The following is a 16,294-nucleotide window of genomic DNA, read 5'->3' on the forward strand; positions in this document are numbered from 1 at the left end:
GAATCATATGCTATTCCAACACTTCCTTTCCTCATATATTTGGTTCCATCTCTTTAGCTCCTTATTTCAGACTAGGCACACCCACATATTTTTTTTTTTCCTATAAAAGTAGGTCTGTTTGCCACTTGGAATGTTGGATTTTTTTTACTTACATAGTGCTGATGATACAACTGTTTTTAAAAGCTCTTAGAATCGTTAGGTGTAGTGATATCTGCTTGTTTGACATACAACTGTGTATCTGGCTGAAAACATTGCCCCACATATGAAACATTGTGAAGGTATGTGTGGACATTTTGGATCCTAAAATACAAAAGAGAAGAAGTCTTCTTTTGTAACTTAAATTTGGAATTTATGTTTCTTTTGGTAATTCAGGTATTTTCTTGGTCCAACATGTGTTTTTCTTTACTCCTGTGTTTTCTTGAGTCATATAACTTCTTGGCCCTCTAATTTGCCCTACCTGAAAAATGGGCATGAAAGTGTATTTGCAACGGCACAGGCAGAAATTACATAATGTAGGAAATACATCTTGTATTCAAGACTCGTGAGAAAAATGCTTTCGGAATGCATAAATGTGTTTCTTTTTAAAAACAATTATTTCCCCTTGCAAAAGCCAGTCTTCTAGTAGGGTATCCAATGAGCTGCTTTCCCCCAGTTGCTTGACTTGAAGGCATGTTATGGTGCCCACTGGGCAGGAAATCGCTCCATTGCCCTCTGGTGGCAAGAAGGAATAATCACATCTGGAGTTGTCTGTCACCGGAACAGAGAAGCACATGGAGCCTCTGCTCCATAAATCGCTGGGCATCTGTCCTTGTTCTTAATACCATTTGACAGTTCTCCGATTTTCCTTCTCAGGACTGTGAAAAAACAGGAATTTCTTGCCTAACAATGCATTGTAACCTGAGTGCACTTGCTAAAGAAGAAAGTCGTAGTATAGACATTTACATGCTGCTGAACACAGAAATATTGAAGAAGGTAAGTCCCGAGGAACTACACTCTCGGGGTTCATTTAAAAGCGTTTGAATTGCTTTCCTCATGAAACTCTGCCTGCCCCTTTTAAAACTTTCCTGGCATGGACCACTGGTAATTCGGCTGCTGAAGGATGCCCTAGCTATTCTGTGTGGACCGAGGACCAGTAGTCTTGGCCTCACCTGGGAGCTTGTTAGACATGCAGAATCTTGGACTCCACCCCATACCTGCTTCATCAGCACCTTAATTTTAACGAGCTGTTTTGTTTGCACATGTTTCTTAGACTTTAGCTAGCATCAGAATCACCTGGAGACCTTGTTTAAACTGCAAATTCCTGGGGCTGGAGTCTGAGATTCTGTATTTCTGACAAGTACCCAGGCGATGCCAATAGCACTGGTCTGGGGACCACATTTTAGATCGGGGGTTGACAAACCTTTTCTGTAAAAGGCGAGTAGCACATATTTTAGGCTTTAAGGGCCATACAGCCTCTTGCCACTGCTCAGCTCTGCCACTGTATTGTGAAAGCAGCCATAGACAATACTCAAACAAATGGGCATGGCGATGTTCCAATAAAACTTTATTTTCAAAAACAGGCAAAAGGCCGGATTTGACCCATGGTTTGTAGTTTACTGACCTCTTGTTTAGATGACACTTTGTTTCAGACAAGTCCATCTTTTGAACCTCATGTCACTTTGCTATTATGAGTTTATCAGAAGTGGTTCATAAAAAAATACCCCAGTCAGTGAATTGGTGGCCCTTAAAAAACATCATACAAATTCATTATGATTTATTTTGACATAAGAGCTACTGAGTATAAAAGGCCACATCCAACAAGATGCTTTAAAAATAATCCCACATGAAGATAAAACAAAATATGCATGGTAGCCACAGGGACTCTTATTTATTTTCTTTTGGAAAAACTAAACGTGTCAGTCCGTCATAACCTGTCAATGTATGAATGAATAGCCTTAGAAAAGTCATTCCAGTGTTATTTTTTTAAATTAGCCGTGGCAGTAACATGCTGACCTGAGAAGTCGCGGGCACTGGGAGTACGGGATGTTTTCCCACTTTCCAGGTGTAGCCAGTACAGCCCCCACACACCCGTGGAGAGCGGTGCACCGTTCTACTTTTTCTGGTTTCCTTGGGAGAGAAACTGGTTTGAGGCCAGTTGGGCTCACATAGCAGAGCTTCCCTGTTGTACCTCTCCCTTGAGAAAGGACAGTGTTGTGAGAGGACCAGGCAGGAATTAGAGCACCGCTGGCCACCCTGTGATTCCAGGAGGGAGTCTGGAAACCCCACAACACAGGAAGTACCTTCCTGGCATGGGTCCCCAAGACAGACTGAGGGACTGTGATTCTGTGTACTTACCTGGTATGTTGATCTTCTTGACAAATGGCCCCAGTGACATTTTTATTCCCCATGCCACACTTGCCACTGTTGCCAGAGTCCTGATAATGGCACTGATGGTGGGAAACCACTCTGATGTTTCCTTCACCCTCAGCCCAGAAGGCTGCTGCTGGCACTTCAGTGATTTGTGCTTAATTTGACTGCAAGGCCTCAAGCCTTGCTTGTACACAGCTCTGGGGCCTGCTTCTCTCTCTCTCTCTCTCTCTCTCTCTCTCTCTCTCTCTCTCTCTCTCTCTCATCAATGGTGACTCTTTGCCAAGGAACATGTCCCATTGACTGCTGTCATCATAGGCCATCCAACCCCAGTCTGCACCCCAAGAGAGCAGAAAGCCATGGGGTGTCTTATGTGGGTGTTGAAGGGTTTTTACCCTGAACATACCCTTTCAGCAGAAATTCCAGGTGCAGAACAAGGCTGACCTGGAAGCCACATGGGGCTGCAGCTGCTTGGAGAGCTCGAAATGCCGAATGTCTGTCCCCTAAAGCCAGCCACGACCTCCCCTGGGGCATGGAGCATGAGATGGCTCCAGGAGCCCTCCCAGCCTCCCTGAGGACGTGGAGTAGTGCCAGCCTTGTGGTTTGCCTGGGCCTACAGTGTGTTTATTTTCCTTTGACCTCAAGGTCTGGCCCCACACAAGGGAATTTGAGGTTTTATTGTTTTGACCTTAACAAGTTTTCATTTGAAATGTAGGATCTGATTATTTTTTTCATTATCAGAGGATTTAGATTTCTTTGAAAGCCTGTCCTGTTGCAGGCTTCATCTGCTCAGCCTTTGACTTTGATAATTATCATCATTATTGTTTTTGTTACTATCATTATGAATATCTAAGATGGTGAAGATAATTTTATTGTCCAAGATTGAAAATACAGCCTATCCTGACACATAAAAGCACAAATGTATAAAACTGTTAAACTGGGTAAGAGATTATTCGCATCCAAAATTATTTACTGCTGAATTCGCATCCAAAATTATTTACTATAAAATTATTATAACTGAAGCAGTTGCTTTGAGTGATAAGCTTCCCAGAAGCATTTAAAGTATGTTTTATTGCTGTGTTTAAAAAGAACAGTAATTAGTACATAATTCCCAGATGAAGTATGCAGAGTGGTACCCTGGGTGTCCTCCCAGGGAAGTCTTTGTGGTTTCTTTGTCAGAAATGAGCACAGGGTCCCCTTGGGTCTGTTTTCTATAGAAAGAGTCCTCCACTTTTATTTTCAGGCGTAGGTTTCACCAGAAGTGGGTTAGAGCTGGCATCTGATGTGTATCTCCTTGCATGGCAGGCAAGCAAAGTAGGTGTGGGTGGGTACACTACAAGACACCTTACTGGCAGAGCCTCAGCCACCCTCACAGGTGGGATGCCAAATATCCCTGTTGTCTGCCATCTGTTTCCACGATATAAGCCAGGCTACCTCTCCACTCCACTGTCTGTACCACTGTCTCAAGGTTCTGGCCCTCCCCTAAGCCATAGTTGTGCCAACCCTTGTCTTTTTCCAAATTCTTTCTCCATCCCTGGTTGGAGCCATTTTCTCATTTTCTGGATCAGTGGCTTTGACTCAGAGCCCGCACCAAGGTTTCTGACTGCATCTTGCTGGTGAGCTCTTCCTGAGTCTTAGAGGTACCCATCCCATCCCAGGCCCCTATGTCGTCAGGCCACAGCCTACTTTATAAGCCAGATGCTTCCCCCTTTCTCATCTCTCCATCAGGCACCCTCTTTCCAGGTTAAATGGCTTTGAACCCAAAACAGCTTCACTTAAGAGCAAAGAAAGAGTTAAAAGTAACTCATGTGAAGGGTTTCAGGATTGTGGTCAGGGCAGGAAGATGTTTAAGAAGTGTATGCTTAATGAAATCAGATGCCTTCTACGGAATGCCAGGCCTGGAATTGTTTTACACAATTAAACAGCTTTATTTATTCTCTACTCTTTGTGGATATGTCAATATCAATATCCAAATATCTGGCTCTTTCCACTTGGAAACCACAGCACACAAACTTACGTATGTTGATGATTGGCAGAACGCTGTAGTTTCTCAGTGTCCACCATGATATGAAAGAATTCTCAAGAGAGATACTAAAGATGTCTGTTGATGTGGGCACCCGGGATGGAAAGGTATGTAGCTCAGTGATAAAATGTTTGTCTGGTCCACATGGAATCTTGGAATTTCAGTTCTGCCTGGTGCCCAGCCCTTGTCCGGGCCCAGCCATTGTCACTGAAAGATCTTACAGCGAGTTGTTTTGTTTCCTCCACAGGACAGTTCATCTGTCATTCAATTCATGACCCGTGCCCAAGTAAAGGTGGACCCTGCCCTGAGAGTGGTGGAAATAGCCAATGGGAACCCAGAAGAGATGTCGGTGAGTCAGTCACCCCTGGGACAGCCCTCCTCAGAGGGTGAGGGAATCTGGGTGACTCGGTGCTGGAATGTGAGGGTAAAGATGGTGTCTGAGCCAAGAGGTAGGCTTTGTGGTAGGCCCAGGACCATGCCTGCCTTGGCTTCCAGGCCCCCATGGAGAACTACTGTGGTCTGCTCTTGTTGCGATAGCATTGTTTTTTAGAATGCCATCGTTATGTGAAAGCTCCCTGCTATGACCAGCCAAAGGAAAAATAGTCTGGAAGTACCCTTGACAGGGCTTGGATTTCCATTCTGAAGCCAAGACTATTTTTATCTTCCTCAGACCTTTCCCTGAAACCTCATTTGCCTTCCCAATAAAATTGCTCCATGGATAAACACTGGATAAAAACAAGTTGTTTGAATAACTTAAAGAGTTCACATCCAAATTGCCAAGTCCAATAGTGATTGGATGTGGGAAAGGCTGGAGGGAAAGTGTGGCCCTGAAATTATACTGCCTTTTATTGTTTTTCAGGTTTGGGGAGGGGAGGCTCATCCTTTGACACCCACACTCAGACCCTAAGCAAATGGAAAGGGGAGACAGCAGCCTATAGAGTGGTTTTGCCAATGGGCTGTGCAAGGATGAACCCTTTTTGCACCTCCTTTCCCGGAATCTACCTTCTCTTGAGGGAGACTTTTCCCTCTCTTGGAAGAGTCAACGTTGCTATGACAGATTTCCAGACGTGATGAATTCATAAAGATTATTACATAGGGAAGATTGTTAACTTCTTTTCCGATAACAGTGGAGACATCACATGTCTAAATGTTAGAACGGGATCCAACCAAAGCCCGCTCTTAGAAGACTCTGGTTGGGAAGGTTTGGTGTTGAAAATAAGTCTCTGGGGACCTCAGTGAAATCTCAGTCTGTTTCTGGTGAGCAAGAGATGAGAACATCAGCTGGGACAGAATTAATGTGAACCTGTGAAGCTAAAGTGGCCCCCGGGCCTGGGCGGTCCAAACTCAGTGCAGGGAAGGACCATCAGACTGGCAGAGGTATAGCTTTCCACCGCCATTCACACTGAGAAATTGTCCAAGTGGTAATTTTACCTACAGAAACTGAATGGGATGAAGTGGAGTGACGCTGGAGTCCTTTGCTACTGAGGGTCAGTTTTTCTGGCAGGTCAAATATTTCAAGTTGACTTTTGCCTTTTCCTCCCTGCCTTTGGGCCATTTCACGGCTAATTCTGACCTCCACCTGGGACGTGAAGTAGAATAGTGATTCACTGTACACTGTCATAGCTCTGGCTAAAAAGGTTTGTAGAATGAAATACATGCCCAATGTGAGAGGTATGGAATGTTCTGGTAGACCACAGGGTCCCCAGGTCAGAGCTAATGGAAATAATTAACAGGTTTCCTACGGATGGAATCCCTTGTGTAGTTGAAATTTATTTATTTTTGAAATATAGATATGTGTGTATATGTATATATCACTGGGAACATTGCCTTCAATTAGAACACTAAGCTGTGGGGTCCAGGAAGCCACTGCTTAACATTCCATTGTTGGATTCTGAGTCATCTGCACGCCCCCAAAAATACCACTTCCATCAATGACTGTTCCATTTTGAGCACCGTGTTGATATTTTCATTATCAAGAGTTCTTTGGAAGAAGCTCTCATTTCAACTGATTTTTTTTTTTTTAGTACTCCCATGAGAAAACTTAACACCCATCATAACCCTACAGTACCCCCCTTCTCCCTGCTTTCTGGGATTTTGTCTTTTCAATCCATGAGCTCAGATGAAGTTCTACACTCTGTTCTCAACTTTCCTGGCAGGAAAAAAAAACAAAAACATAAAAAACTTTTCTGAGTAGGAAGGTTTGCCTTTTTAGAACAAACACGTACTTCCCTGTGTGACTCTTCTGAATGCCTGGCTCTCTGTCAACCGTCCATCTGAGGGGAAATTTCCATAGAGGGTAGCCACCAAATTTAAATCAGGCAGAATGTCACAAGATTTTACATTAGGCACCAAATTTTTATGGCCTTGGAATGAACAGGAAATGTACTTGCGGCTGGCATTGAGCAGGGTGTGGGTGAGAAGAGGAAAGCAATCAGATTTTTAACCACATCAAGCATACATGGTGGTCAAGCTTAACTGATAGGGAAATCAAATAATTTTCCTGGGACTTTTTGTATCTTTTATTTTTGTGCCATGGGATGAGGAGTGCTTTACAGAACATGTGGGTGACTACCTACAGATATGTCTGTAGACATTTGCCCTGTTGACTAATGAATAGACCTGGGGGTACTTCCCAGGTGGGGTATTTCCATGTGTAAGAACCAACCACAGTAAGCTTACCTAGATCCAAACTGTATAGATCCAAACGTGAGAATCCAGGTGAGACCTATGGGACTCCATTCGATGCCAGTAATGTGTTGAATTTCCTATTCTGTTCAACCCAACCCTTCTTACTTTTCAGGGAAAGTTGCCAACAACTGAGGCTAGAAACACCCCCAGGGCAACCCAAGACTACAGAATCAGCTCTGCTACTGCAAGCCACCACCCCACACTCCCTTCTCAGTCTGAATGAGAAGCTTGCATGAATTATATAGCAAACCCACTGTCTTGATATTTTTAAAAGTGGACTATGTGAGAAACACATAAATCCCCAGACAAAGGATGAAATCATTGCTCTATGGAGTGTTTTCAGGCTGAGATCGTAGATGTAAGCAGAGGGGAGTGGTTCTGTCTCCTTTTGGCAGAACCAAGATGGAGTAGAAGGCTATCTGCGAGCTCTCAGAATTGCCAGGAAAGCTGGAGAACCAGATTGGGGATATGAGAGGAGTCAAGAAACCTGAGTGCCAGGATCAGACTTTATCAGGCCATAGCAAGAACCTAGCATGGTGCCCTGGACACAGCGGTCCCTGACTTCTCTTGGTCTCTTGCTCTAGAATTGGGCAGGAGCTGTCACTGGCTAAGGTTAGGTTTCTGTCACTGGGGGACCAGGCTTTTTTAGCTATGGTAGTATAGCCTCACCTTGCCCTGAGATTCACACAGAGGAGGATTCCCCAGCACTGGAAGCGAGTTCAATACGAGGCTGCTCAAAAGTGAGGACTGTCCCCCGCCATGTGTTTCTCTAACACCATGTCCTTGTTCAGTACCAGAGTCCTTGTTCAACCTTTTAGACCACTGCGTTGGTGGTAACTTCCTGGGCAAGCTGCAACCTTAATGAGAAACCTTGAAAATCGTTGTCCAAACATGGTTGAGGGGCATTTGCGCTTTTTGCTTTGTTTTGTTGTTTTAAGAAATAATGTGCTTGAATGAACAATGCTTCCTTGCTGATTTGATAAGGCAAGTGTTTGGGGCCCTTCACCTCCTACCATGGTGCCATGGGAACCAAATGTCCAGAGAGGCCTTCACCTCCCTTGCGAGCCCACTGCCATCAGCATCCCTTACCCTGCAGATAGGAAGATGGGTCATAATTTTAACAAGTCCCCGGAGACTCCACTGTGCCCTCCCTGGGTTAGAACAACTAAGCCTCTTCCTGTAGTGAACGAAGGGCATCTGAGACTTGGGCAGAAGAGACTTTTCCAGGATCTCCCAGTGACTGAGCCAGTGTCCAGAACTCTTCAGTCCCAGCCTGGGGCTCATTTCCCCTCTCCCCTGCAGCCACTCAGTCATGTGGAAAGGCACGGAACATTCTTCGATGAAAGGGCTTGGACAAATGCAAAGTTTCCAGTATGGAAAGGAAGTAATCGGCTTGTTTTAAAGCATCTCTGTTAAAACTGCCCAGGTGCCCTTGGAACCCAGCCAGCTCCTTCAGACTGGACCTGGCTCTCCTCATCCCAGCTGGCGCTTTCCCTTCTCAGTCTAAATCAGACCCCAGAATGAAGGCTCATGACTGCCGCCATGCTTTCCCTTCTAAAGAAACCTGCCCTGTCAGCACTAATTGGTCAGAACAGCAAGTTCCAGCTGCGTTTTCTCTGAAGCCATTTAGGTTCAGTTCCCAGTCTTGGCCCTTTCAGGAAGTCACTCCTTCTGGTTTGGCCTCTCCTCTGTGTATAGGGAGCACTGCCTCTTCCCTTGGGGATCAGAACAGCCTGGGTTCAAATCCACCTGCCTCATGTCCTAACTGTGTGACTGTATCACATGAGTTCTGTCAGCCTCAGTTTCCTCATCTATAAGCTGGGGAAGCTGTTTTCTGCTTCCCTTTCATTCTCCTTCCCACTGTTGCCTCCCCAACCAGAGATGCAAGCCAGAGAGACATCGTCTAACATGTAAACAAAGGTGACTCCAAAAGATATGACATAGAATGCCTTTGTTGTACTGCTTCTTGATGCAAATTTTACAATTTTTCCTGTCCCCACGTAGCTCCTGACTTATACTTTACTATTTATGTGGGCAGTTACAGTTAAAATTACATCGATGTGGCAAGAGACTTTTTCCCCCTTGAATCTCAAGTTACACTGAGATGTAAGATGAAGAAGAGGGTCATGGGAAGGTCACCACCCCCCCCCATCCTGTACCATCATCAAAAGGTGGCAGGCGGTCCTTCTGTCCTCACCCACCACCGCACGTGTGAGAATTAAGCTATAACCATAAGGAATTGAGGAAAAAACCCAGCATAGTTTGCCAAAACAGATGAGTCAAAGTTCCTAATGGTCACCATTTGCCTATTCATTTGATGGATATTTATTGAGGGCCTGCTAAGGGCCAGGCACTGTACTAGGCACTGGGAGTGTAATGGGGAACAAAACAGACATGGTCCCTGCCTTCCCAGAGCTGAAAGGACGACAGACAGTAAACAAGGACGCAAACGAGTGTATTATCTCAAACTATGTGCGTAACCTGCTTTAGATTGAGGGGGTCAAGGAGTGTTTCTCCAAGGAAGCTGAGACCTAGAGAGTGAGAAGGAATTAGCTTGCCAAGCATGGGGAAAAGTATCCAGTTGTGGGGGAGAGCTGTATGAAGACCCCAGCAGCTTGCCCTGTTCAAGGCTGAAAGACCAGTGTGGCAAGAACCTGGTGAACAGTGAAGACATCCATGATGGAAGACATAGGCAAGGTCTACACCATGGAGCTACTTCTGTTTTGAGCTGGGAATGGCGTGATTTACTCAATGTATATTCTTTAAAAACCACAGGCTACTGTATGGACAGTAGATTGTAGGGGTGAAAGATAGAAATATGGAGGCTAGTTAGAAAGTTGTGAGTGTCACCTGGCAAGAGATGATGGGGACAGAGAAGATAGAAGTGGGCAGGTAGATTTATATCATAAAGATGTGGCAATATTTGCTAGTCACATGTAGGGAATATCTGTCCTAAAGGGTTAGGAGAGATCGATCAGCAGGTGTCTAGATGCTGAGCCCCTTGCCTGGTACATCCACCTGGGCATTCAGGTAATAGGGGCTCTCCTTGCATAAAGAACAGGATGAAGCAAATGAAGAATAAGCCTTTCCCTTCCCCAGATCCTCAAGAGTCTTGGTCAGTTTACTCTAAACCAGTGATTTCCAGTCATCATCATGATGATCATCATTATTATTTTTTAAAGAAGAGAACCTATTTCTAAATTGGAATATGCTTTGTTGAATGAGAGGTAGGGTTCTTGGAACTCCCCCAGTTTTTATGTCCGTTTTCCCTCGGTGGCCTCTGCACCCCCACACTGAACCCTTGGCCTCTATAAAGCCCGGGAATACCGCTGCTATGGAAGGTTATATTTTAGGGTAAGGGTGCTGTCCAGTCCATCAAATTCTTTCACTAGACTTGAATTGTATCACCAGTAAGTAGGAACAAGAAAAAGTTTTGCCTTCAAGACTTTCACAGGACCAACAGGTAAACACTGTGCGTGCGCACACACGCACGTACACACCCACAGACACACACACACGCACATACATACACACACACACACACACACAGCACGGTATGGTGTGTGCCAAGAATGCCTGTGCTGAAGAGGTTAGACAGGCTGCGTGGAAGGCGTGGCCCCTGAACAGGTACTCAAGGAATGGTCTCAATGGACAGGGGAAGGTCAGTCTTTTCCGATGAGTCCAGTGATGTCTTAGGTTAGATTCACAAGAAGCAGACCCTGAGATGAGGATGTTTGTGCAAGTAGTTTAAGGAGGTGCTCCCAGTGAGACGGGGAAAGAAGTGAAGAGACAGGATAGGGAAAGGAGGAAGGGAAGTGAGGGTAAGACTGCAGGGGACCCTGGCCTCAGCCTGATTTTGTGGGGAACTCTGGAGCACAAACCTCAGAGTTTGTCCCCCTTGAAGCAAGGGAGGTAGGCTGTCAAACTTCTATACCGGTCAGCATGAGCTAGGGACTGCCCCAGATGGCAAGGCCCAAGGTACTTCCCTCTCTCCTGATGCATCCTGGGGGAATATGGCCTCTGAAAAACTGCCACCCACTAGAAGTGAAAGCATACAAAAGCTGGGGGTTGGGCATCGCACACTGGTAGAGGGACCGGAAGGGATCTGGGAAGAGAACCAATAGTGTTTGGCACAGAGGGAATCGTCTGCACTCAAACACTGGGCAATCTACTCACCGTGCTTGCCCATGTCCCATTGCACCGACGGACTTTCTTGTTTTAGATTCGTTCCGATACGTTCAGTTCCTGTAATGTGCTGGGCATTTAAAGTAATTAGTTCTTGTCATGTCACATCACCTGTGAACTAGGTGTTATTACTCCCATTTTCTGTTGGGGAAACTGAGGCTGCAGGAGGTGAGGGGACTACTAGGCTGAGGTGCCACCGCTTGTCCTCGGAAGACCCAGGACTGGCCCCCAGGTCTGCCCGTTTGCAAGCTCCCCCGGAGTCTTTCTTAATCCCTTGTTCCTCTGCCCTGTGCTGTCCCTTGCCCCGCGCCCACCCACAGTGACAGCCCCATCCAGAGCAGGTGGCAGGAATCACAGTCTTGGGTGGCAGACAACTGGCCCTTTGTCTTAAGAGTGACCCTTGGCTCTGGCGTCCTCAGGAGCACATCATGTTCAGACTTAGTGGTCTGTTGCTTCTGGAAGTCTTCCCGTTGTGTCCTAATCCCTAATCAGATGCAAGCTACTCATCCAGAGGGGAGTTAGTGCTCCTCCAGGGCCCTCGAAAGCTTGTGGTACGGGAACTGCTTTCTCCTGCCTTTAAAGAGAGGTCCTAAGGATTATCGGGAGTCGGAGATATAAAACCTCTCAGCACTGTGTCTGGAACATAGTAAGTTCAAAACGAATGTGACCCATGATTGGCAACCAAGGAGTGAGCAGCAGCCCAGCTCATCCCTCTGCAGATTCTAACAGAGCAAGGGCTTTCTGGAACCCGGCACCCAGCAGGCATGGGCGTAGTTGACATCTGTTTATCACAGCACAGACTTGCAGCGTTGATCTTGCCAAATGCACAGTTTATTTTCTGTTCATTGATGTCTCTCCACAAGCCTCCCTGCTCCTCCCGAGCTGGTGTGCTTTCTGAAGGACATAGTTTTCCTGAGAACATTTCTCCCAGCCCCCACAACCCTGGCCTTCCCCCACACCTCCAAGGGTTAGAGGTATAATCAGAAGCAGGTGACAATGTCATGTCATTGTCCCAGACACTCTTCTCTTTCTACTTTTCACTTTACATAAATTCCTTCCCTCTGGGAGGCATGTGCAGTGTTGACTGCAGAGAGCCTCTTCCTGTTGTAATTGACCATCAGCTGGTTGAACTTCCCCTGGTGGGGTTACGGTACAGACTGAACTGTCCCCCCAGTACTGAAGGCCCTCCATCCAGAAGAAGCCTGGGCCAGGTATTCCCCATTGTGGTCACGTCCTCAGGCCTTATGGAGACCTGAGCATTTCCACCAATGACATTAGGCATATTTGCAATGATCAGAACATAGAAGTTTCCAGAAACACAGAAATGAATCAAGCACAGTGGTTTAAGTTCACCAGCTGCCTCATACTGGAAGTTGGCTCCTGGTCGTTTCCTGAAGCCACCTCCCCAACTTCAGGTGCATGAAACTTTCCAGCAGCAGGCAGGATGCCAGTGTCTGGGCCATACCATCGCCCTAGCCTGATGCTGTCCTCAGAGGATCTGTTGAGGCAAATCCTCATGCTCCTATTTTCTTGTGTTTTGTTCATTAGCATCCAACGCATAAGCCCTCCAGCTTCAGCAGCCAGGCCATCATCCATCCCCCTTCACTGGTCAAACGTCTGCCTTCCTCATCTCTCAGCCCCCGTCCACCTTCTGAAAGCAGCAGACTCCCTCTCATCCTCAGTCTTTTTTCTCTTTTCATACCAGAGCATGGATCTCCCCCTGGGGAAACCAATTCCCCTGCAACCCTCTTACTGGCGCTGTTTGTTCCTTGAACCCTCACAGAAAGTTCTCCTACTTTCATTTTGCAGCTAGAGTGCTCTTTGCAAAATGCAAATCATGTCACTCCCCTGGTTAAAACTCTCCATTGCTTTCCCATTTCTCTTAAGATTAAGCATATTCTCAACACGGCCTCCAGCCTCATCTTATGTCCTATGTCTCCAGTCTCATCTTAAACATCTTGCTCTGGCTTCTAATTCAGTGTATTTGCTCCAACCTCACTGTCCATTGGCAATGTCTCACCCCTGCCAAGCTCACTCCTGCCGTGGGGATTTTGCACAGACTGTTCCTTCTCTTTAGAATGATGTTCCCTCCCCTCTGTGGCTAGTTAACTTCTGCTTATCCCTTAACGCTCAGCTTATGCAGTTCATCAAGGAACGCTTTCTGATTGCCTTGCCGACCTCAGTCTTTTATAACCATGAACCTGTTTCCCTTGGGGTACTTTCCAGAGTTATAATTTTGCATTTATCTGTCTAATTGGCCAGTATTCTCTGCAAGCTGAAAGCTCTGAGAGGGCAAAGACTGCCTGTTTTATTCATCAGTGAGTGTCCCCAGTTCTCGGTAATAGTAGGTGCCACACATCCATTTGTCACATGGACGGATGGGCAGATGGGGCAGATGATGAATGGATGGAGCAACAGATGGACAGGTGGATGGGCAGATGGATGGATGGATGGATGGCCAGGACTCTCCCCAAAGAAATAACACTTGCAGATATATTTTTGAAGGAGAGGGAGAAAGACACACTCAGAGACTGCAGCTTCAAATCCCGTCATCTCTTTTATTGCAGACTGAATCCTATCCACGCATCATCTAGTGTTATGGCAGAAACGACATTGACTTTATTAATGTATGCATTCATGAATCACATAATGAATCACGACCTTCATTTAGGTGACAGGAGAGCATGCATGCGAACCTCTGTTCTATAAGAATTCACAGTTTGCCGGAGTCCATTGACAGGAAGATACATCATTATCTTTCAGAGTGAAAAGGACTTAGAACTGGGACTTTGGAGTGCTCACTGTGGTTTTAAAACTCAGCTTCGTGGAGCCCTGGGTTCCCTTGAGTTAGTCCAGGGGCTGCTGAGGTTATAGTAGGGTGGGACAGACGTGGGGAGGGGGCTGAGCAGGAGGGGCTCTGGGTGCCCACCTTCTCTGCAGCCAGAGAGTCTGCCCTTTTTTCTGTTTTATACATTGGGACGCTACAGTAGGTTTTCTCTGCTCAAAGAAGTTGAAAATTCCCATGTTTCCAGAGCTAAGAGAATGATTCATTGGGCTGAAAAGAGAGGAGTGGGGCAGGCTTCTTGGAAGAGAAGGTGTTTGATCAGAGTCTCTCTTTTTAATTTTCTTTTTAACTTGGCTTTAAATGCTGTTAATTTTTTTTTAATAGTAAAAAGTAGAAAAGATAAAAGAATACCCATAATCTCAGAAACCCCTGCTTACTTAAATTTTGCTATTCATTGTGCTGAAAGCTGAAGTCGTCTATATATTAAATTGATGTCCTGATTTTTTTTTCACTTAACATTATAATATTTATTATTTTTCCCATGTTAGGTTCAAAATTATTTAAAATGTGGCAATCAGGCAAAAAGATGATGTCCCTTCAATGGCACCCTGGGGCACTCTCTAGCCCCTTTCTATTCAAAGTGCTCCAGAGACCAGCAGCACTGGAATCGCCAGGCACTCACTTCACTTGTAGGTTCTCAGGCCTCAACCCTGACTCCTTGATTCAGATTCTGCATGTACCCAGGTTCCTCAGGTGATTCTTATACATATTAAAATGTGAGAACAGCTGGTCCCACAGGCCTGCCTAATTCTCTAGGGCCCAGCTTCTGTGAAGTTACATATTAACCCGTAGAAGACTGGTAAGTTGTAAGTGACTTTTGCCAGAAAAGATGAAACTGATTTTTGTCTGGCAGAAAATATAAACCCAACAGTTATATAGTTTATTGCTCTCTTGGGTATTAACCAGTTTTGTATCTGATTTCAAAATTCTTTTTTTTTTTCTGTGACTACACATACATTCAGATCCTTCTTTGAACTGGCTTTACCATCTGCTGATTCCCTCAAAAATGAATGAAAGAAGTCTTTCATGTGTATTTGCTGTATTTTTGTATGAGAGTCATGTTTTAACTTTTTGAAAGTCGTACTTTGACAGCCAGATTTATCACCATTTTTAATAGTATTCCACTTTGTGATTGATCGTCATTGACTTATTGCCCTATTGTTAGACATTTAGGGTATTTCTACTTCTGCACCAATATAAATAATTCTGCAATGAACATGTTTGACTTTAAAACTTTTTCTGTATTTTATGTTTCTTACCTTTGGGTGAATTTGCAAGTACAGAATTAGTGGATAGGAACATTTTTAAGATGAGCAGTATTGGAGTTTATCAAATGAACAAGAGGAGAGGAGCATTCCAGGTAGCAAAACAGCAGCCCACAAGAGATGGGAGACCTCAGGCAGGAGGCTTCCAGGAGAGATAACTCTAACTGGCCAGAATGTGAAAGAATACATGTCCTGCGAAGGGCTGGAAAGGTACCACAGAGGCCAGATTGTCCAGAGCCTGGTACCCTGAATTATAGTAGTCAGTATAAAGGGGGGCCATCGATACTGTGAGCTGAGAGGTGACACGATGAGACCTGCGTTGTATAACGATCACAGCGGGGAGACCCCTCCAAGGTTCCTGAAATAGTGCTGGTGAGAGAAGACCAGACGTGAACTGGAGATAGAAACATGAGGACGAAGAGGAAAGATGTTTAGGGAGAGGTCCAGGGCCGTGACCAAGATCACCAGCTCGTCCGCGGTGGAGACAAGACCTGCTTGTCAGTTCTTCTCCCCGTAGTCCACGCGGCTGTTCCTTCCTTTGGGTTTTTATCTAAGACGTGACTTCTTAGAGCTTTAGGATGCTCAGATCATCACCCACAATGAGTTTATTAGAGTCGTGATGTGTGGGGACCGTCTCTGCCAAAGCATCAAGCACACATCCAAGAAGATGAATGGCATCACTGAAAATTATAAAAGACGAAGCAGACATTCCGAGGACGTGGCAGGGCATTCATGTGGAATTCGCCAGACTAAACTGTAGTGGACACTCCACTGTGTCTGTATCCTCACAACCAGACCTCCAGCGTGGCTTTGCTGGGATGCAGATTTCTGGCACCGAAGGGCTGGTGGTGTCCCTGAGAAGCCATCAGTGTTGCCCAAGGGGCTGGACTTGACAGCTGACCCCTCACTGAGCTCACAGCCTGTCTCAGCATCTCATTATCA

General features: G+C 45.6%; 1 protein-coding gene across 3 annotated transcripts in view; it reads left to right on the plus strand.

Moving 5' to 3' along the window:
* Positions 1 to 16,294, plus strand: part of ITGA9 (integrin subunit alpha 9) — a 299,963-nt gene that overhangs the window by 264,836 nt on the left and 18,833 nt on the right. For all 3 annotated transcript variants that reach the window (XM_081071751.1, XM_081071750.1, XM_081071749.1), the window contains exons 25-26: positions 853 to 972; positions 4,617 to 4,718. In XM_081071751.1, the coding sequence (XP_080927877.1) occupies positions 853 to 972; positions 4,617 to 4,718 (222 nt within the window). The remainder of the gene's footprint in view (positions 1 to 852; positions 973 to 4,616; positions 4,719 to 16,294) is intronic.

This window comes from Rhinolophus hipposideros (genome assembly GCF_964194185.1).
Source record: "Rhinolophus hipposideros genome assembly, chromosome: 14".
Taxonomy (NCBI): domain Eukaryota; kingdom Metazoa; phylum Chordata; class Mammalia; order Chiroptera; family Rhinolophidae; genus Rhinolophus; species Rhinolophus hipposideros.